This window comes from Jaculus jaculus, chromosome 11 (genome assembly GCF_020740685.1).
Source record: "Jaculus jaculus isolate mJacJac1 chromosome 11, mJacJac1.mat.Y.cur, whole genome shotgun sequence".
In the NCBI taxonomy this organism is placed as follows: domain Eukaryota; kingdom Metazoa; phylum Chordata; class Mammalia; order Rodentia; family Dipodidae; genus Jaculus; species Jaculus jaculus.
Genome location: NC_059112.1, coordinates 41,341,839 through 41,365,178, shown reverse-complemented (window position 1 = coordinate 41,365,178; position 23,340 = coordinate 41,341,839). Strand labels below are relative to the sequence as shown.

The window sequence follows — 23,340 nt, the reverse complement described above, 5'->3', positions numbered from 1 at the left end:
AGCATGTCACTGGGAGCCAACCAGCAATTTGTCACCTCCACGGTATGGGCAGACTATACGGTAACCTGAAGAAAAGATTCCCCCCCTACTACAAAACAGGGGTGCATTTTAAGTATAAGAAGCAATCCTATATCTCTTGTTCTGCAACAAGGACAAAAGAGATGATGTCTCTGAAAACTGACAGAATTTTTTAAGAACAGATGGAGCTGACACAAAGAATGTACTAACCCACTGGTCTGTGTGTCTAACCGGGGACAACCATAACAAAAGGAACTTGATGTTAGGACAAAGCAAAGACAGGAAGCACAGGACTAAGAGACAGACTTAGCCACCCAAGAATTTTACTAAGAGTCCCATTACTAAGACTCCATGGTTACACTAAGAGTCTCATTCTTGGAAGGTGCCAAAATTATTCAGGCTTAAGGCAAACAGATATCTCAACAATATATTTCTTGGGTTGTTTCAGTTGCTTTTACCAAGTATTAAGCACATAATCTACCACAGAGTGAGCACTCACTTGTGAAATATAGTTGAGCAGTTCCTAGACTCTATAGCATCCTTGAAAGTCTGCTCACCTATTCTCCCAGTATACCAAGTGCAACACTCCTGTCTGTTTTCACCAGGGAAATAAAGCTCCTCTAGGCTGCACATTCAACTAACCATCTGTCAAACTAGAACAAAGTTGCTCAAACCAGATTCTCCAGCTTCACCTCCTCCCCAATGGAATCTTTTCCATGTTCTTGTATCAGTGAAGTTGACATCATCTAGCTCATTATCGGGGCAGAAGTCCAAGTACAGCCCTTGGCTACTCCTTTTATTGTCCCCTCCATATACTTAATTACTCATTAAGCTTTACTGAGTTTTACCTCCTCAATCTCTCTTCAGTTTGCATTTTATGTCCTGTGCCAACATTCTAACCTCTCCTTTTTTTAAAATACATGCAATAGCATTTAAAAAAAAATTTATTCTATTTATTTGAGAGAGGAAGAGGCAGATGGGGGGATGGGTGTGCCAGGACTCCAGCCTCTACACTACCATGTTCATCTGGCTTATGTAGGTCCTGGGGAATTGAACCTGGGTCCTTTGGCTTTGCTGGCAAGTGCCTTAACTGCTAAGCCATCTCTCCAGGCAACAACCTCTCTTTATGAATTAGAGTAATGGACTTTTAACTTGGGTCCCTTTATTCATGGTCCCTTCCTCTAATCTGCCTTTACAACATAGACAGAATAGTCTTTACTAAGTCAACAGGAATAACATTTCAATGACTTCCAAAACTTTGAATACGGTGGTTAAATCACTAAGAAAGACCTCACAGGTAGGTCCTGCAAGGGCAAGTTCTAGACCTGTTGCCATCATGGACTTTTCTCCTACATGCCTTTCTTATCTTGATGTTGGATTCTATGATAAGCTTCTGTATGCTGCCCGCCCATATACATTGTATTCCTTCCTCCCCAAAGCCTTTGCAAGATTCTCCACAGCTACCTGGAATACCCTTCCCACACTGCACTCCCAAGCCCTTCACCTATACTCTAGACACATGTTAAGCTCAACAATTATTCCCTTTCTGAGATATGAGATAAAGTCGGACATTCTTTTCTTAAATATTCTATTTATTAGAGAGATAGAGGGAAAGAAAGAATGGGTGTACCAGGCCTCCAGCTACTCTAAAGAAACTCCAGATGTATGTGCCACCTTGTGCATCTGGCTTACATGGGTCCTCGGGAATTGAACCTGGGTCCTTTGGCGTTACAGGCAAGCATCTTAACTGCTAAACCACCCCTCCAGGCTTAAAGTCAGACTTTCTATTACCTGCTGTTATGGAAAACTCTATTTTTCCTTTGTGATCCTATGCATTTTCTAGTTTAATAGTTATAATTGACTCACTGTTCAATACCTGCCTCCCTAGAATAACAAAAAAAAATTCATAAAAGTAAAGGCTAAATCTTTCCTTTTTCCCATTTTAAGTACAAATGAAACATAGCAATGTCTCAATAAACATTTGATGTAAAATGAACTGCTTATCAATCACTTTTACATTTATCCTGTCCCCTGTATTACGTCAAAGATGCCTGTGTACTCTTTACCCTCTGAGATGCTCCAAATAAAAGCAAGAGTAAAAGCTGAGTTTTGTGTTTCATCATGGGAGAAAGTTTGTCCCAGGTGGCTCAGCTGCGTGCATTAACATGAGCTTACACTTTTAATGAGGAGATGTGTAGAAGAGTCACATGTTCACAGCTTTTGCTTATAAAATAATACCTCTAGAAAAATAAGAGGTGGTCCTCCACTGAAACAGCTGGTAAAACACAATTCCCCTGACAATAGCCATCGAATCGAGTCTACAGACTGACCAGATGAAGTAAAACCAACTCGGGGGCCTCAGTGGATTCCATGAAGTCTATTTGTCTCAACTGAAGGCTGTTGCTGCGCTTTCTGTAGCATCCCGCACAGCCTGATGAGCAACACAGAAGTGACTGGGAAAGCTTAGGCCCCAGCAGTGCTGCACATCTTAGCCAGGGAGTCATCGCAGCACATGCCATTCTACTTACACATCGAGCTTCAGCCCCACAGCCAAATGGGATGGGACTGTTATCTAAACTTAAACTTCCTGGCGCCTGCTTGCACGGTGTTATGGATTTTTGTTAATGGGCCTTTTAGGAAAGTTACTACTGTATAGAGGAAAGGAGAGGGGAATGCAGAAGAGAGAAGAAATTGAGCCATAGCACAGGAATTGCTCAGCTACCATTATGGGAATACACACAGCCTATGTATTCAAGAAATGTGGAGTTAAAGCTAAAATCAACCATATGTACACCCACATACACACATGTTGGGGCATTTTCTGAAGTGTAGTTTCATACAATGTTGTCTGCAACAATGATCCCACACAAACAAGATAAACCACAGGGCCTATTATACTGAGTACTGGCACATTCTGCAAAGCAGAAGACAGAACCTAGGTGGAAAGAACAAGAAAGGAAAGGACTGCTCCAGAGTTTTTTAAATGACCTTTTAGTCTATCATCTCTTTCAATGAAACATGAATGGGCCATGCCCTGCTCTCTCACAAAGAGCAGAGATAATGTGTTGAAATTCTCATTTGGGAAAATTATTAAAGTGCTTTGTTTTCAACTTGCAAAAAGTGAAAATAGAAGGCATCTGAAGGTCTAGAAGGCAAAGACTAAAACCTTTCCAAGATGGCCAAGATGTCTAGGAAAGAAACCATTCTTTGAACATGTTGCAATTGCATTAGACACATGAATAGATTTCATATCTTAAAAAAAACTTAACATTTGCAGCCAATTTTTCAAGACATTAATTTCTAAACAGGAGATGAAAGGAAAAGAAATCAAAATGCTTAATAACATTTCCAACTTCTTAAAGGCTTGAAGGAACTCGAAACCTTTGGAAAAAGCCCCTTGAAAAATTATTTTCAGACCACTTTTCACTATTGAGGAGGACAGAACATTTATCAAATAACTTTTAGCTTCAATTTTCACAAGGGCTAGTTTGTGGATGGGATAGATAATAAAACTGAAGATTTATGCTGTATTATCAGCTATAGTAAATCCCCATTATTACCAAAACACAGAAGATGAATACAGGGAAAAAAATCTGACTGAATTAACTGACTTTACATTCCCAAAATCTTTATCAAAAGGGAGCCCTAAGCTTACTAGTTAGCTGGGGAAAACAAAGAATGGTTGTTTCTCAACAAATAATAACCAACTCTTGGTAAGAGGAGTTTCACTAAGAAAAGATGAGAAGCAGTAAGGAGATTAACATTTATTGAACTCTAAATAGGGCAAGTACTATGTTAATACATTTTTTAATAGATTATCTCACCAAAATGTCCTGTAAGCCCAGATACCAACAAGGAAGAGGCTGGTATAATTTTGATTTTTGTTCCCAGAACTCTTATGCTATATTTCCACATCAGAGTAACATAAAAATTCATCCTTCTCTGCTAAGAAAACTACAACCTTGTTGATGAAAGATATTTTTCAATTCCAGAGTATTTTCAGCATGACTTTAGAAAAAAATTATCAAGATTAGGGCTGAGAATATAGCTCAGCATTTGCTTCACAAGCCTGCTGTCCTTGGGGAAGTTTTCTTTGTTTTCCTGAGTAGGTGTGTGTAAAAATGTCATACATGAGATCTATCAGTTAATGTAAGTGAAAGTACACATCACCATATTATTAACTAAATGGTTGGTGTTGTCAACAAATCCCTAGTATATTTCACCTTCTCAAACCAAAAATGTCCAAATATCAAACTAAGTAACCATATATATATTCTTCTCTCAACTGAAAACTCTGAAAAGGCTAAATATTTCAGTATTACTAAAAAGACTTAAATAGGAAACTGATTTATTTTCTCCAAAAATAATAACTGACAATTTATAATGCTTTTGGAAGAAACTGATAATCAGTGTTGATGATGTACTGCCCTGGCTCCTGGGCTGCGTGGCCCAGCACTGCCGAGCACATCTGAGTTTGCTTTGAAGCACTGAGCCATATCATAATGTCTAGATTTGTTCTTTAAATGAACATCCCATTATCATGTTTTCTGGCAGGAAACTGTACAGATTGCAAATGGAATTGGACTTGGATTTCAACAAGAAATTAAAGCAGTGACAGTTTAGACACTAAGTACTAAACTCTGACTTTCACGGCTCCAACGTAATCTGAATTATTTTAAGTTTAGGAGACAGGGAAAGGCAGGGAATGAATTGGTTTTTGAAACAAGAGTTTAGTGGGAGTATAAGAAAACAGCCACTACAATGGTGATATTTAACCAGAATATATAATTTTGATTTAGCAGTTCCTATTAGTGCTGGCTTAACTCTCTGATTTAGTAACATTCAAATGGGTTCTATTAAGACTTTCTGAGGTACAATCAATGGAAAGTTTACTGACTACCGCTTCATAGAAATCAAAATAAATGCAATGCAACACACAAGGCAAAGAAATACTTATTTTGTCAAATATAATTAAAAAAAATTCTCCTTTAGGAGCTTCAGTTTCATTGGTCCCATAGGCACATAATTCCTCTGATTGATGGTTAATCCAAAATTTCATCCAAGACATACCAAATGTGTTATTCATTAGATACTTTAAGGGTATTTACAAAAACTGAATGGAAGTCATATAAGTGGCCAACTTAGGTGTCCTCTCTTGGCTTCCTTAGTTGTAGAGTGTCAGGAAGAAGGAAAACAAACAAAACAAAACCAAAAAAAAAAAAAAATCAGAAAATTTCTTCTGGGTAAGTTCATTGAATAATTCCTCTATGCCCTCAAGATAAAGTTCAAAATCTTTAGTCTGAGTCACAGAACTCTTTAGATTCTGCCTCTGCTCCCTGTTTTACCCCAGTGTTATAAACACCTCATAGTTTCCCAAAATACTGAGCTATTTTCCAGAAACAGTGAAAGCAGCGTCCTCTTCCTTGAACAGAAAGTCAATAAAAACATAGTGTACCGTATGGAATTTTAAGTTTTCTAAGAGCCACATTAAGAGAGATAAAAAGAAGATAAAGATAATGCTAACAATACATTTTATTTAGTTCAATATATCAAAATAGTATGATATCAACTTGTGACTCATACAAGATATTTAGGTCTTTGCCACTATTTGAGTGGGGGATATGGCTCAGAGCCAATTAAGCTTGAGTACCTAAGTCTGAATCCTCAGGACCCATGTAAAGCCAGATGCTGTAGTAGGTTTTTGTAATCCTAGAGAACCTATGACAAAATGAGAATTGGAGAAAGGAGACTTCCCCAGACACCTGGGCCAGCTAGCCTGGCAAATGCAGTGGTAAATGAGAGACTCTGCTTCAAACAAGGTAAAAGGGGAGAACTGACACCTGAGGTTGTTTTCTGACCTTTACACATGCGCCATGGCACACGTGTGCCTGCACTCACACACAGGAACACACACACACACATACAACTATGTTTTCTACTATTATTTATACTGTCTTCAAAATACAATCGCACAGTGCATCTTAGTTCTGCCTAACAAAACTCACCATATTCAACGTTCCAGATATTAAAAATACTTTCCCTTCTTTCCTTTCAGAGTTCATCCTTCTTAGCCTTCATATGGATTCCCTTCCTCATCCCTAGTTAGAGAGGGCCACCTATATGCCACAGACCTTAGATGAACCCTCTGTCATACCCTCTTCACAGTTCTAGCTTTATCTGCCAGCAGACTTGAAGCTCTTTGAATCTGGGTACAAGGTCTTACATGATTTTATATTTTGAGCATCTGGCAAATGTTTACCACAAAGTTATGAATTTTCACTGTGTTTAACAGAAATGGTATGTAACTTTCCAAGTGTGAACTGGTTCAACAGAAAATCCCAAATATGCAGTAAGCACTTACTACCCACAGATCACTGTGTGAGTAAATAATTTTCATTTCTTAGCTTTTACTTTTTCCAAATCTGCTTTTAAAAGCTAAAACTAAAAGCAATCATGAAAGCCAAAATTCTTGCCAGTATCTAGTTGATGCACAATGATTTCCTATAAGCCAAGTTGATATGTATACTATTTTAAGTCCTCTTTTAAAATTTATTTATTTATTTATTTGAGAGAGAAAGAGAAATAGACAAAGAGAGAGAGAGATACAGAGAATGGGCATGTCAAGGCCTCCAGCCATTGTAGTTGAAACCAGATGTATGTGGCACTTTGGACATATGGCTTATGTGGGAGAACCTGGGTCCTTAGGCTTCGCAGGCAAGCATCTTAAGTGCTAAGCCATCTCTCCAGCCCCTTAAATCCTCTTTTGCAGAGAACTTATAAATACTGTCTTGGTTAAAGAATTAAGTAAGGAACTGGAGACACAAGGGAAGACAAGGTATTGTGTTTGTATCCAAGCTGGGGATGGTGACATTACAAATGACTCCACTTGATATGTGCAGTAGGAGCCAGAACAGGAAAAACATTACTCCTTCCTTTTCTTTATTTTAATTAGCTGGCATTGACTTATATTTGGAAGAAATAAAATAAGTGCATGTCATTTACCTACATAATTTTTAATAAATATTTGGTTAAATTACACTGTGTTTTGCCCAAATGAGCAAGTAATACCCTATGTCTGAGGAGAAAGTCAAGAACTTTATAAGAGATAAACTTACAAACAAGAAAATGGAATGAATTGTCAAATGCTATTTTCTTATATGCTTGCTCAATATGGATCTCTTTTGTAATGATTAATTTTAATTTGTTATATTAAGAAGCTTTGTAAACTATATGGCATTATACAATTGTGAGTTATTATAATTATTAAATATGACATTAATTAAATATAGTGATTCTAGAAAGATTGAAATTTTCATTTTCATTAGTCTTCCTAAGTGTTAACTAATGATTCTCTGGCAAGTCTTAATATAATAGCTCATTTGTAAGTTGAGGAAAAAACGAGAAAAGTGTTACAATTAGCAAAAGGCCTTTCGTTCTATTTTTGGTAGATTCAGAGTTAAGTACCAGTAAATACTCAGAACTTTAGCCTAACCATTCAATAATTTCTCATTTCTCTCTCTTTGTTGTGCCTGTGATGAACAAACTTCATTTAACCTTTTCCCCAGCTGATAAGTAACTTGGCTAAGTTTAACTCCATCTGTGAACTGTTTTAAATAATGCTTTTTTAGTCAATGTTTTGTTGTTGTTTTTGGTTTTTCTTAAAGGTACTGTAGAGTCCAATGTGTATAGCTGAAGTCAGCTCCTAAATCCTTAGCTTATATGCCAGATATGCCAAACAGTGACTTCATAAAAGTGACTGAACAGCTATCACTGGCAAGTAGCACTTGCAATAACCAAAGCAGGACCAGAACTCATCGATTAGCCATGGCTCTCTGGAGCACCATGTTAGGAAAGACCCTGATACTCTGGGGGACCTTGAAGAGACAAGAGTTATGTGATTGATTAAGAATGTCTGCTATGGGCCTGTACTGGGTATTGATTGCTTGAGTGGCACATTTTTGTCACCCAAGGTCTGTTATAGTAGCAAAGAGCTGGGTGAAGCTACATATTAGCAGCCACTGAGAGAGAGTATTGACCTTCAGAGAATGAGCAGGTTTAAGAGAACCCAGATCTTTACACAGAAGAACCAGGACTGCCCACATCAGGTGACCATAACACCTTATATATGTGGTGGGGTGGGATACAGTAGGTTATTAAAAAGGAATGCCTAGGCAATCTGACTTCAAGCAGAACATGAATCCAGGTTCTTAACACGTCTGCCAAGAAGATGAATGCTGGATCGAAACAGCCACACCCCATCACTGACATTCAGAGCAAGAGGCAACAGGGGAGATAATCAGTAGAACTCATCCTTCCCAATGGGTATCAGACCCAAGCAATCTCTACTCCCTTCATTTTTCAAAACAAACTTTGAGAAAGGCAAGGAAGTATAATTTGAATAAAATAGTTAACATAATGAGAAATATACTGAATACTTTTTTTTCCCCAATGAGCTATAGTCTCTATGTATCAAAACACATTGATAGCTTTAAGTCATAAGGCTATTTGAACAAAGTATTATCATTATATTCTAATATACAAACCATGCGCCCCCCCCCCCCACACACACACACAAGCAGCACACAGAAATAGAAAAAGTCAGTTAGGCCCAGGCTGCTTACAATGGCTTTCTGCCTCTGCCTCTCCCGCTGCTTGGCCCTCTCAGATTCCCGCTTCTCATGCTCTTGGCGGTATTCTTCCCTCTTCAGCCTTTCGTGCTGATAGCTCTCATAGCTGTCGTACCTGGGAGACACAACTGTATCGTTAAGTCACCCACCTTATTTTGCATGCACAGCATGATCATCATTTGGGGAGGGGAGAGAAGATTGGGATAAATGTCTTGCCATCTAAAGGTGGGAGTAAAAGGAGCTCAAAGAGAATGAGCATGCCTTATTACCTGGGCCTACGGCTGTAGGGTGACCTTGAACGTGATCTCACATACACGGGAGAATTTCGGTGCATGCGGTGTCTATAGTGGTTTGACTCATAATAGTAGCAGGACCTGCGAGAGATAAGGAAATAAGGGACATTTCCAACTACCACATAGGCCATGCTCATTGGGACTTCTGAATATCTCTGGGAATACCTTGTTACATAAATGGACTTTTCCTTCCTAACATATCCTGAGATCTTTCAGTGACACTTTACAATCTGCTAGTCAGTTCCGAGGCTGGGGCGTGATAACATTCTCTCTCCGTGTGCCTCTTATTGATGTTAACATGGAGCACCAGGGCTGGTATGCTGTCAGTTTTATCTCGCATGGAATTGCAACTAGCCTGGCATAGGGCAGCCCTCTAGGTAATAGAAAAAGTTACAAGAGCGAGTTTCTTACAAATGGCTCTCTCTGATCTGACTGGCCAAGGCTCTGCGTTCAGGGCTGGGGCTGTGAGAGAACACTGTGGGGAGGGCTGTATGTCAGCATTGTTAGTTTCTGGCCACAAGGTGAGGAGTTAGGCTGGAAAGGAAGCCTCAATGCTCCCTGTGATTTCTGAGGAAAAGCCTATGGGTGAGTGTTGATGAGGTTTACCTTGAGGAGGATCTACTGCCTGGGGACCTTGATCTTGACCTGGAATATGGTGATCGGGAACAAGACCTGTGTCGAGAAAAGGACCTTGAACGAGAGCGCATCCTTTGGGGTCTTTGAGAAAATAAGGATTTAGGTGGTGACACTGAATCTCTACACGGAGAATTAAAAGAAGAGCAAGAAGGCGACACATCGAACAACGAATAGGATTGCGTGCCATCCCAAGGGTAGCTCAGTTTATCACTTTCATCTTCACTGTCATCAAACAGGCCATCCATGGCTAGTCCTGAATTGATAAACACAGGTAGTTTCGAGAATTGTTCATTACTGAAATCACTGTCCCTCAGTTCACTGGTCTTGTCTGCTTCGTCGTCAAAAACAGCTTGACTGGGATGACCGAAGTGCTTGTTCAGCTCGGCTCGGATTTCCTGGTCTTGGAGCTGTTTCCTGGTGCTGCAAGGAGAGACCTGCTTGCTGGCCTCTAACGTCTCTCTCAGGTAGCACTGGTCTGAATCTGTGGAAGAACAAATGTGCCCCTGCCAGTCACAGGAGGCATCTTTGTAGTCTAGTTGTCTAGAGTCTTGGAGCTCCTGTGATATATTAATGAGTACATCCGATTTGGAATTGATTGACTGACAGTAGTCATGGTCACCAAACAGTCGTAGGCTGGACCGCTTAGTCTTCCTTTCCTCATGTCCCCTGCTGAGCACTGAGGACTTACTGAGCTGGGCATACAACTCAGACTGCTCAGGCCCTCTCTTGGTGGAGTGACTGCCTTGGGCACCAGAAGACTCACTGTACCGGGGCTTCTTTGATGGTGGGGGCACCACACTCTTACAAGAGGGCTTCAGCTTGGGAGAAGCCCTGAAAGGGTTATCTTGGTTGGCTTTGTGAGGAGGAGTTGTGGGTGGAGTTAGGCCTAAGGCAAAAGAAAAAGAAAGAGAGATAAGAAAAAAGAAATGACAAGATCCATTTCTAATTTTTCCAAGATTTCAGACAATGGTTGAAACTGAGTAAAGACGAAAACTCATTCATGACAAGGCCTGAAAAAGGAATTATTACCCTAAGCATCTGTCATCCAGAAAAGATGGATGGATAATGCCAGGCAGAAGCAAGGGCTGTGATATTTTGTATTCCAAAGACTAATGATAACAAGTCCCACTTCCTAAAAATCCTAAAATGTGTCCCTGCCAGCTGCCTAACAGCAAGCATTACCAGCACTCACATTTTCAAAGGTGCCACATAGGGTGCTTAATGAAGAAGACATACAGTGGGACTTCAGAATCACAGAAATGGGCCTGACAAGATTGTTCAGTAATTGAGGCACTTGCCTGCAAAGCCTAATGACCCAAGTTTGATTCCCCAGTATCCATATAAAACCAGACTGCACAAAGTGGTGCATGTGTCTCGAGTTCATTTGTTGTGGCTAGAGGCCCAGGCACACCCATTCTCCCTCTCCATGTCCCTCCCCCCTCTCTCTGCTTACACATAAATTAATAAAATAAAATTATTTTTTAAAGTTTTTTTTTTTTTTTGTAAATAGAATCACAGAACTGCCTTGGTGGCATTTGTTGGCAAAGTATGTCACACAAGATGCCAGTGGTTCAGAGCTCTTAGAATAATCAAGAAAAGTCTACCTTTGAGATAAGAGACTAAGCAATTTCTTTAAAAAGGATAGAATAACAGCAAATATTGGTCAGAATAGGAATATCATTGACAACTTTGAAACAAATTAAGCAAAATAAGATGGCCCAGCTGAATGCCAGAAACCAGAGCCACTCCACATGATGGCAATGATTCTTGGTCTCTACAGTTCATTAACTTAGTAAACCATGGCTAATGCAGGTGTAATATATTCTTATAAGCATAACTAATATATTATGTCAAAAATATGGTTCTGCAACAGAAAGCTAAGTGTAGAGTGAGTCTAAATATCACCATTCCAAGGACCATTTTATTAGAGCACTGTCACTGAGTGCACTCAGACAGAGGATTGAAAGGAATCCAAAATTTGGTGACTAATTACATATGAAAGAAATAAAGAAAGATGAGAGATTCCACACAGTGATGGCCTTCCCTATGTTGCTATCTAAGGACAGATAATTCTTAAGCCATGGTAGGAGAGTCTGAGGTCTAATAGTTATCTCTAAACTTCATACCTGAGTAAATTCACCTCATCCCTTCTTTCCTGGGAAGAATCATTGTGAAATAGCTCCAGAGTCCAAGGAACTTTGAAGGAGGGCAGGCTATCATTCAAATGACTTTATGCTTACAAGGGAACATTTTAGTTTACAACACATTTTCTACTTAGGAGGAAGGGTGAGCATGCTATTCAGCAGAAAGAGATTCAAGTCCGTTAACAAGCCTGGGGTTACACTCAAGGCAACTGAGCATTTCAAGGAGAAAATTCCTACCTTGCTGGAAAAATATAAATATGTCAAGAACCAAGTAGGTCAGAGAAAGTCATATGAAATTTTGATATGACTAGGAAGATGCCAACTTCCCTTCTCCTTTATAATAGACAAGGAAGAAGTGAATGTTTTCCTCTACAGGAAATATTTTGCACCAATATTTGGCAATTATTAGCATGCAGAGCTAATTCTCTCCAGGGAAATAAAGCAAATGAAAGTGAAAAAGCGGTTTGACTCTGGAATTCCATCCCAGAAAAGTTCCTAAAGACAGAGGCATGCAAATCCATGGGAGAGGGCACAGAGTTTGTTTCCTGCAAGTACCCCACTTCACTGAAGCAGAAGTGGGGTGACACTGTCCTGCCACTGAGGCTCACTCCCTTTGGGCTTCCTCTCTTATGGATGAGTGTGACTGATCCTCAGACTGAGAAGTGACTATGGGATCAGTTTTCTCCTCTCTTCATTTTTCTTACTTTGTTTCCATTTTGCATTGCCCTGTCTATCTGTGCTCATTTCTTTCACACACTCCCTTCAGTTACCAGCATAACACGTTTAACAATACAGATGCTTAGAAGAGAAAAGCCATGTTCTCAAATACTTTGGGGAGCTTCAGAGGATTAAGAATGAATGATGAGTAAGCTGAGTAACAACCAGTCAAACACACCAAAAGGCATAGCTCTTGACTCGGAGGAAATGACGTTCAAATGCCCAAAATCCACCTGCAGAAATCTTTTCATGCTCACTGCAGTTTAGGATGACTTTTACTTCCAGCTCAGCATCCCCACACTCCCTGCTATTGCCTTTCCCCTTCTCTCACTTTCAGTGAGAGTTGTCTATTTCCGTAAAGAGTTCATGAGCTCTTTGCAGATGATGCTCGAACTGACTGGTTGCAATTCCTTTCACACTCTTTGATTTTAATTGTTCTACCTTCTTCTTTAGTGGTGAGTGCCCCATTCCAATGGCCCAAGGATTATTACAATACTAGTTAGATATTTTTAACGAGGTGGCTCCCAGACCACAAACAGAGAGCCAAGGCCTTTAAGTGCCTCTGTAACACATTGCCTTGTACTCCAAATATCCATGTTTTGACTGACATTCTAGATTTATAAAAAGAAACCCTAAACTTCAGAAATGCCAAATTAGGCCACTATAACAGAGAGACTGGTTCTAAAAATAGCTGGACTATCTAGGGATTTTAAATATAGAAATTCTTTTAGTCTTGAAGATTTGAAACCTTGTCCCAGTACCTAAGCTCATTATTGCTTAAATAACTGCTTTTCAAATTGCTCTTGGGGGTGGCACCACGCTGATTGTGCTTTCTTTGAGTTAAAAACAGAGCTTTCTGCTCCACTGCTTAGCAGACAGCCTAATGCCATTGCACAGAAACTGCCTGAACACCTACTATGTGTTGAATGTGTCACATCAGTTGCTGGGACTTAGATCCTAAGGACTGCATGGTTCATTTTAATAAAGAGTTGAAGGTTATTTCAATTTAAAATAATTGTATTCCTTCCTGCAGACAATGCTTAAAACGTACAGAAATTCTCAGAGACAGCCAACTATGCCCTCCCCCGCCCCCACCCCGTGAATGAAGATACCAGGTATGCAAATTTCTGTTCACATCATTTACTTACTAAACCAAAAATGCCCACTTATTAGGTAGACTTCAGGATTCATGAATGGGTGAGTAGAGGGGGGAACAATTTAAATAATTTGCTAAACTTTCACTCTTTACCAAAATGTCTTTAATAGGAGAATATATCAGTGCAAGACTGAGACATCTCATGGATGACAGACTCTGTATCACCCACTGCTTAATTGGAAATCTATTTCCAGATAGAGTCAAGACCCAAGGCAAAAATGAAGCAAAACAAGAGTGCAAAGAAGGTTGTTGTTGTTTTTTTAAAAATTATTTCTTTTAACACTGTGTCAAACTTTTAAGAGTTGCTAATGGGACAGGTTACCCCATTGGCCCCTGAATAAGCTGTATTTCTCTAACCTGGCCTCCTTTGCCCACATTTTCTTCCCCTGCGGTAGAAGGGAGGTCAATACTCAATTCCTTAATGTTCACTTCCTTGACTCATCTTCCCACAAGCCTAAATCAACAGTGCTAATGCCTCCCACGCCCTCTGGGTTCTTTCCTGTGTGTTGATTTTTCTGGGGAATGTGTACATTTTGGTGTTGACAGTACAAGGTATATTCCGTGCTCGCTCTTGAACTTAGCAGGTTTTGATGGATTTATGTGAGGACAGATGGCCATTACAGGCTGAAGGCTGACAAGAGGCAGTTCAGAGCATTGTTAACACACTTGCACAAACTCTCGGCAGTGGAGCTCTGTGCAGAATGTAATTCAGACTATAGCTTTTTTATTGCTGCCTATTTTCTTTTGTCAAAAGAGCCTGCTGTGCAGAGCAACAAATGGCTGCTATTACCCAGGATGTAATGGGTGTCAGACAAATCACGTAACACAAACAATCACGAGTATGTAGGTCATATTTCAACAGAGCACAACCTTAGCAATATTTATGATTACTGCATTGAAATGTGCTCTATAATAAACAAGTACCTCTATATCACTCACACTCTGTACTTCCAACACCAAGATCTGGGAGAAGCAGCACGCAATCTATAGTCATCTTTAAAAGAAACCCTATTTATTAAAAAATAATAATGTTTTGTTTTTCATTATGTGCTCTCAAGCGATTTCCTTTGAGGATCTCTCATTGGAGTTTAACTGCATGACTCTGATATGTGGCAAAGCTTGTGTTTCTGTTTCCGGTACTCTGAGGTCCATCCAAAAACTCGCACAGGATTTTGTTGGTGGTGGTGGTCCAGTTTTGTGACATAGTTTACAAAATGGTCCAGAACCTCCAGCTAACTCTGCAGCTTACTTTTGAGTTACCTGACAGAGGGATTCAGGTTTTCAAGAAAAAACAAGGAGAAGTCTTTAGTTAGTTTATTACCTCACCAAGTAGAAAGACCAGGCAAAGAGAGGTGGGACTTGTCTTTATTCAAACTCAGTCCCTCACAAGGTACAGTCCATTTCCAGGTAGCATACTCACGGAATCATGGCTACTATTACTCCAGTTGTTAAAGTAGTTTGACTGATAAAAGCTCTTTTGAATTCCTCCATTCTGCCTACTTTCCCAAGACTCAGTGGTAGTCCACAAGATTTTCCCACTAAAGTGTTAGGACTTTGCACACCAGGGTCTTCTACATGCTATCACAGTACTCTGTCTTTCATCAGTCCACACTGACTAGAGACATGATGACCTTATAATGTGAAGTATTTCTTATGTCACCTTTGATGATTCAGGACCCCACTGGCTTTGTAAGAAAGTTTCCAAACATTCCTCCAAAAGATGCCTAATATCTCAAACATTGCTCTTAGAAGATGAGCATATTACTAGTTGGTATTCAGGTACATTCCCACAGAGCTGGGCCAAGAACTTGACATTGCAAGTATCTACCACTGAAGCTCAAGGCTGGTGTGGGTTTGGAAATGGCTTTGTTATCCTTGGCTTAAATAGGAAATGGGATAGATAGAAACAAAAAGAGGTACAAAAGTGAACATGACATTAGAGCAACATGAAGGAGACAGAAAATAGAGAATAAAGAATCATATTAAAATATGTATGTGCTGGAGAGATGGCTAAGCAGTTAAGACACTTGCCTGTGAAGCCTAAGGATCCAGGTTCAATTTCCCAGTACCCACAAAAGCCAGATGCACAAGGTAGTGCATGCATCTGGAGTTCATTTGCAGTGGCTAGAGAAGGCCCCTGGTATGTCCATTCTTTCTTTTTCAAATAAATTATACACACACACACATGCACATATATGTATATGTATATGTGTATACACATATATATATATATGTGGAGGAAAGTCCTGCCAATGAGTGTACATGAACACTGAAGAAGTTGTTGGGCTCTTCATGCACAGGAATGGACTATATGACCTGTCAAAATTATTTTCCAGTTTTCTCATGCTATGGCTTTCCTGTAAAGCTGACTATTACTTATATTTTGTTTTCATCTATTTCCCCAAATATATCAGACACCAAAAAAGTATTCTGTTTAGAAAAATGCAAACTTGTAAGTGAGAAATTAACAAATGAAAAAAAATCCATATAAAAGAAATTAGAAATTAATTTGTTCATGGGTGTTTTTTAAGATATAAGCCCACTAAAATGTACTTTGAATGATTACTGATTTAAAGCAAATTAAAACCAGTAAATTATAAATGTCATCAAATCTATCCATTCAGATTAAGACAATACAGTCCATAATAAATCAATGGCAGCAAAAGTGGCCAAAACCCAGGGGTGTTAGGTTAAAAGATTCCTGAATATTTTGTTCTTTTGATTTTCTTAATTAAAAAAAAAAACTGGGTTGATTTTATAATGTTTATAATTATTAAAAAACTAGACATGCATATACATAAAATTTTATCCCTAGACACGTCGGTCCCTAAGCAAATTTCTTCATGTCTTGTGATTAAAACCATCACCTTGTTAAGCTGACATTGCTTGCCATTTCTATTTCAGAAACAAAGAGGCGATAGTTTGTGGAAAATCTTCATATGCAATAGATTTAAATGCCTTCTGCCAAAAGAGCATTCTTTTTACTCCCATCTTGCTTTACTAACAACTATTTTGAAATCAAATTAGTTTTTACACCTGTAAAAGAAAAGAGGTGTTTTTTTTTTTTTTTTTTTTTTTTAATAAGCCAAAATGAGCTAGTTTAGGACAAGCACAAAGAAGTCAGACCAGCTGGCAATACCTAAGAAAGCCAACTTCCTATCTCATCCCTCCTGACTCCCAAAGACACTGCAGATGGGCCACAGACATTTTTCTGGAGGTCTTAGGATTTTGTTGATTCTTTACATTTTTCACTTAAATGCTTGGAAATTTTCACTAAAATCTGTAAGAGAAAGTCAAAGAAGACATTGGGAGACCCAGGAAATAACCTGATTTACTTCTCCCATCTCAACCAGAGTAAGCATGTAGATCCACAAATCAACTCTATGGAGGTTATTTCTGTCCCAGCCCACCCTCTGCCACACCTGTGGCAAACATCACTAGTTGGCATGGCATTCCCCACTGAGAATAGGCTTGCCCTTAGAATCTCTGTTAAAGCAATGCTCCTGGCAACCAATAGCAATCAATGACACTTGGCCAGTGAAGTGAAATTTATTTAACATAAAAGATGTCACCACTATCATTAATCTCCAGGAAAGAAACATACAATCTACTTGGGCAGATCTACTTTGAACTCAGCGTCCACCATACAACTAATGTTAACCTATAGCTTTTTCCACAACAATGGAGTAGGCTGGGAGTCAAAATATAATTTGTGTAAAATGCTGATTGTGGAGTGATTAATCACCAGAAGGAGTAGTAATAGCAGCAGTTGTCCTTGAGAGAAAATGAAAGAGTTGCTGTTGGGCTGAGGAGTTCACTCAGTGGTTAAGGCACTTGCCTACATAGCCTAATGACCAGGTTCAATTTTCCAGTACCCATATAATGCCAAATACACAAAGTAGTACATGCATCTGGAGTTTTGTCTGCAGTGGCTACATGCCCTAGGCCACCCATTTTCATTCTCTCTCCCTCCCTCTACCTCTCTCTGCTTTTAAATAAAAATATAAAAAATAAATGTCTCTTGTTTCTTCCCCAATTTGCTAAATTCACAACTATACCAGAAACAATATTTATTTTTTGTAGCAGTGGGTGGGTATGGGGAGGTGGGCATTATAAAACAGTAAGAAATGCCATATATGAAAGTGGCAAAGAAGATGTAGGGCAAGAAAGAACAAGACTGCTACCGACAAGTGAGATACACAGAAACTGAAAAGGTGAGAAGCAAGGTAGATGGAGTGAACGAAGAATCAAGCAGCTAATATTTACTGAATACTTACACAATATACTATTGGCCATGCTTAATCTCATTTAATCCTCACAGTGGCCCAGCAAATGTCACTGGTTCAATTTAAGCTGTCTAACACCCAAGAAAGTTTTTTTTATACAACTTCATTATGCTGTCTGCTTTAATAGTGGCCAGGCATGGTAGAGCATGCCTTTAATCCCAGCACTTAGGTGGCAGAGGTAGGAGGATCACTGAGAGTTCTAGACCACCCTGAGATTACATAGTGAATTCCAGGTCAGCCTGAGCCAGAGCAAGACTCTACCTTAGAAAACCAAAAAAAAAAAAAAAAAAAAAAAAAAAAGAAGAAGAAGAAGAAGAATAGGCATTGTCCAACCCTCCTCCAAAGACAGACTGACACATTCATAACCCTGCTGTGAACACCAATAACGCCACTAAGGCAGGAAGGCCCTTAGGGGAATGAGGATGGAGGAGAGGAGGTATAAGAGGATAACATTAGGGGAATGAGACCAACACGTGATTTGTTCATTCAGTAAAGTTCATATTTAATTTAAAAAATAAATAATTTTAAAAAATCATAATATACTTTCATTTTTCACTTTTTCATGCATAAAGTATATACATTCACATTGAACCATGTGAAGTTGCCATTTTTAGAAAGTGAAATGGTTGAATACTGGAAATAATGTATTTCAACATATATTTTGTTACTTTGAGTCAGATAGTCAATCATTTAGTGTTGTGAATGTGACTTTAAAACTGAAGTAAGATCACAGACGCAGAAAAGAATCTCAGCAATCAAGAGACAAAGATGGGAACTGCATGCGTTCTATACTGCAGTCTCTCCCTCACTGGTTTCATCTTCCATATCAAGTCCATTGTCATATGACCATCTCTTCAACACCCCGCCTTCTTGCTTCTCTCCTTGCATCAAGATCTCCTCTCTTTTATTCCCCTGTCTCAAATTCTCTTGCAAATATTTTCTTGAACCTCCTCCCAAGGGTCTCTCCCTAGGGTAATGCATCATAATACTTCTTCCTGTCCTTCAGCCATCTTCACGGTTCTTTTAGAGCTTTTGTGGAGCCATGCCTTTTACTGTGAAGCCATGTTATAGTGCATCATTTTCTCTTCCCCCTGTTTTTTGATTCTCCTGAGGTACAATCAACATTTGCCACATTTTCCAAACAAAAAGCAATGCATTCTACTGAAGATTTCTGAGAGAAGATGAAGATCATGAACATCATTCATTGCATAGCATTTCAGAGCCAGAAATATTAACTATTACAATAAAAATACCCCTTCTTCTCCCCCACCTCCTTCTTATACTACAAAATTCATCTTCTAGAACTGCCCCCAAAGCACTTTCCAAGTTCCTCATCTCCTTGTTTTTCTTTAGTTCTAAATTTCCTCTATTATGTATTGCAATTTGGCTCCATCTCAACTTCTCACATGACATCTGCACAGTCACTGACGCCATGCTTAGCTAACTAAAACACATCCGCTAGGCATTTGTTCTGGTGAAGTACTATATACAGAATACTTTTCCTTTCATGCCACTTACCAACAAATGCTCTCACTTTTTAGACCATAACCACATCTCTTAACTAGAGAATTTTAATTTAACACCTACTATGTCCAAGTACTTTGGCCTGCACTTTTCATAGATTGTCTACACAAATGAAAATCCCACCAATAACTGACATGTTGCAGCATACAAGTAGAAAAAAATGTTGTTAAATTGATTTCCATTGTAGCCAATGATCTGTCATTACTACCTTAAATAAAGGGTACTAACTAAACATATAAATATTGAAACCCTCACAGAGTTAAATCCAGTATATAAAATTTTAAGGATGTCTATCAGGAACAATATGATTCTCATTAATCACTATGTGCCTTTCAATAGGCTAGTAACCATACAAAATTAGAAATAAATTATTTAAAACTAAGTGCCTGGGATGGAGATGCAGATCAATGATGGAGTGCTTGCCTAGCATATGTGAGGATTTGGGTTCCATCCCTAGCACCACAAAAATAAATAACTAAATAAATAAATAATTTATCTTCCACTGAGGATAATATTCAATTTCTGACAAGAGGAAAAATAAAAATATGTGCCTTTTATGATACCATAATTTCAATAATATAAAAACTTCAAGTTAATACATGTTCACATTTATAAAGTAGAAAATTAAAATGAAGCAACCAATATTAGCATAGATGTAATCAGGCAAGGATGCCCTCTTAGCATCACTGGTATGGCTAAATAGAAACATCAGTTCATAAAGTGATATAGAAATGTATATATCAGGCTTCTCTAAGATATTTACATACTTTTTTGATATTACCAATCTATTTGAAAAAATAAGATTAAAAACTTCATGAGAAAATATTTCCCCTAAATGCTATTTCAAATTAGTAATGTTATAAAAACAATCTAAATATGTAACAATAGAAGTTTGATTGAATAAATTTCTATATACCTATTCAAACTAATCTAGTATTCTCAAAGCCTGATAATAGAATTTTATATGACATAAAAAATCCTTATTAAAATATTAAGTGAAAACTTAGGATGCAAGATTATAAAAACAAAGGCTGGAAGATGTTTTAGCAGTTAAAGGCACTTGTTTCCAAAGCCTGCCAACCTGGATTCAATGCCCCAGCTACCCATGTAAAGTCAGAGAAGTTATTTGTAACAGTAAGAGATCCTGGTGTGTCCCCTCACATGCAAATAAATAAAAAAAAAATACAAATAGGACTAGAGGATTGGCTTAGTGGTTAAGGCACTTGCCTCCAAAGCTAAAGGACCCAGGTCTGATTCCTCAGGACCCACGTAGGCCAGATGCACAAGGTGGAACATGCAACTACAGGTCATTTGCAGTAGCTGAAAGCCCTAGTGAGCCAATTCTCTCCCTGTCTCTCTCTACTGCTCTCTCTCAAGTAAATAAAATACATTAAAAAAATACTTAGGGGCTGGAGACATGGCTTAGCGGTTAGGCGTTTGCCTGTGAAGCCTAAGGACCCCGGTTCGAGGCTCGGTTCCCCAGGTCCCACGTTAGCCAGATGCACAAGGGGGCGCACGTGTCTGGAGTTAGTTTGCAGAGGTTGGAAGCCCTGGCGCGCCCATTCTGTCTTTCTCCCTCTATCTGTCTTTCTCTCTGTGTCTATCGCTCTCGAATAAATAAATAAAAAATTAAAAAAATATATTTTAAAAAAAATACTTAGAAAAAATTAAAAATATGAATACACATTCTCACAAAATGATCACAAATAAATGCAAGTATCTATAGAAGTCAATATTATGGATACCTTTGTATTTTAGAGCTATGAAGAATTTAACAACTAATTTATATCTGTGACATTTCTGTAGCACATCTACATTACTTAGAGTTAGAGGATAATAAGTGTTTCTTTAGTAGAAAGCTAGTATTGGTATATGCTAAAGGAGCTCTTTTTCCCCTTCCAGAAGCATGCTAACTTACTGACCCTACAATAGTCTGGACATTCCTGGTTATAGGACTCGTTTCAGTCAGGTTGTTACTAAGAGGCACAGTGGTGTGTTCCCCCAGTCCCACTGATGACCACTGCATCAGTGATTAAAATTGGTGAGATAGGGCTGGAGAGATGGCTTAGCGGTTAAGCGCTTGCCTGTGAAGCCTAAGGACCCCGGTTCGAGGCTCGGTTCCCCAGGTCCCACGTTAGCCAGATGCACAAGGGGGCGCACGCGTCTGGAGTTCGTTTGCAGAGGCTGGAAGCCCTGGCGCGCCCATTCTCTCTCTCTCCCTCTATCTGTCTTTCTCTCTGTGTCTGTCGCTCTCAAATAAATAAATAAAAAAAAAATTTAAAAAAAAAAAAAAAAAAAAAAAATTGGTGAGATAACAAAGTACTACATAAAACAAAAAAATAAATAAATAAATAACAAGTGTACAAGCATATTTCTATTAAAATGTGCAACAAAGATAAGTTGCTACAAGAAATACTGCCAAATTAGTTGTGGAAGGCCAGTATTATAAAAGACTGGAAAACTATAAAACAACTAGAAATATTGTACTTGGATTAGCATACAAAAGTCTTTAACTTTTTTTTTCTTCTGAAAACAAGAAACAAAAAGTAGATAACATTATGATATATCATTATTGTGACTTGTTCAAGAGAAGAATGAATCCCTACTTAGCAGAGTCAAGCTTAAAGGCATGCTTCAAACCAAAAATATGATAGTTCAAGACATATTTACATGTTTTGAGTAAAAGTAAAATGTGAAATTATGTAGGCCATAATCAATTTTTTACAACAAACCCAATATTTATTTGTTATGTTCACTGGCCAGATAAAAAGACCTGTACTATATATTATATGTACCCCAGAATTTTATTTATTATCATATATAAGATAAAATTTATTTAAAATTTCAAGTTATGTCTATGCTTATAAGTGAATATATACACACATATATGTATATGTATATGTATATATATATATATATGTATATGTATATAAAACTGTATGTATGTGCATGCCTGAGTATTCACATAAACACATTATTTTATATACAGTGAAAATTAACTACTCCACTGCTTGACCAAATCATGCAATCATGCAGTAGACCTTTCCTAGGGAGGTAATTTAGCAAACTCAAAGTGTGAAATTAAACTTAGTGACAATGACCGTGGTGCATGTAGGCACCAGAGTTCTGGCTGAAAGCATCTTGTTTAACTTACTGTTCCTTTATCCTTATCAGAAATACTCAGAGCCAAGGAATTTCTTGTTCTGACATCCTAAGGTTCACTTTCTGGTGAAGCTCAAGTACCTCAACCTAAAGTACTTGGTAGAGGAGTACCGTTATGACCAACTCAGAAGTCTGCCTAGGACCTCTTCCATGACTCCAAACTTTAAATCTCTTTCCCCTCCATTTGAAGCAAGGACTGGCTAAAGGTGCTCAGAAGTCCTAAGTGAAGAAAATTGCCCTTGTTGAAAAATACATAAGAACATTTTGTTTGCATGAAAGAATGTATTTTCAGTTTTCTCCTTTACTGGAAAGATATAAAAATGGTGATATACACAGGATGGAATTATGCCACTAAATATGGCAAAATGAGAAAATATTATAAGTGAAAAATTGATGGTAAAACTTAAATTCCAACATCTACCCCTTGCCTTCCAGCTTGATGATCTTGTGCGAATTGTTCAATTTTGTTAAACTTTAGTTCTTCTTCTTGAAAATAAGAAAACTACCACCATTCTTATGTATAGGTCTGGATCATTTATTCAGTGAAAGATCAAAAATGTTTAATTCTCCTCCTATTCACACTTTGGTATATTCTTTTGAGATAGGGTTTTTCAAGAATCCAAAGCAAAATGCTACATCAGCAGGTCTAACATAGTTCTGATACACAATAAGTGTCTTTCCTTTAATATATTTTTCAATTCATTTTTTTAAATAAGTAACTGAAAATATAGATAACTTCTTATCTAGTTTTGTTTGTACTCTATTTCAGTAAAAATA

The 23,340-nt window shown here is 38.3% G+C and overlaps 1 protein-coding gene across 4 annotated transcripts in view; it reads right to left on the bottom strand.

Moving 5' to 3' along the window:
* Positions 1–23,340, bottom strand: part of Ppargc1a (PPARG coactivator 1 alpha) — a 757,100-nt gene that overhangs the window by 11,588 nt on the left and 722,172 nt on the right. For all 4 annotated transcript variants that reach the window (XM_004656094.2, XM_004656093.2, XM_045130130.1 and 1 more), the window contains 3 exons: positions 9,545–10,460; positions 8,915–9,019; positions 8,640–8,760 (listed from right to left, as the gene is read on the bottom strand). In XM_004656094.2, coding sequence (XP_004656151.1) covers positions 8,640–8,760; positions 8,915–9,019; positions 9,545–10,460 — 1,142 coding nt within the window. The remainder of the gene's footprint in view (positions 1–8,639; positions 8,761–8,914; positions 9,020–9,544; positions 10,461–23,340) is intronic.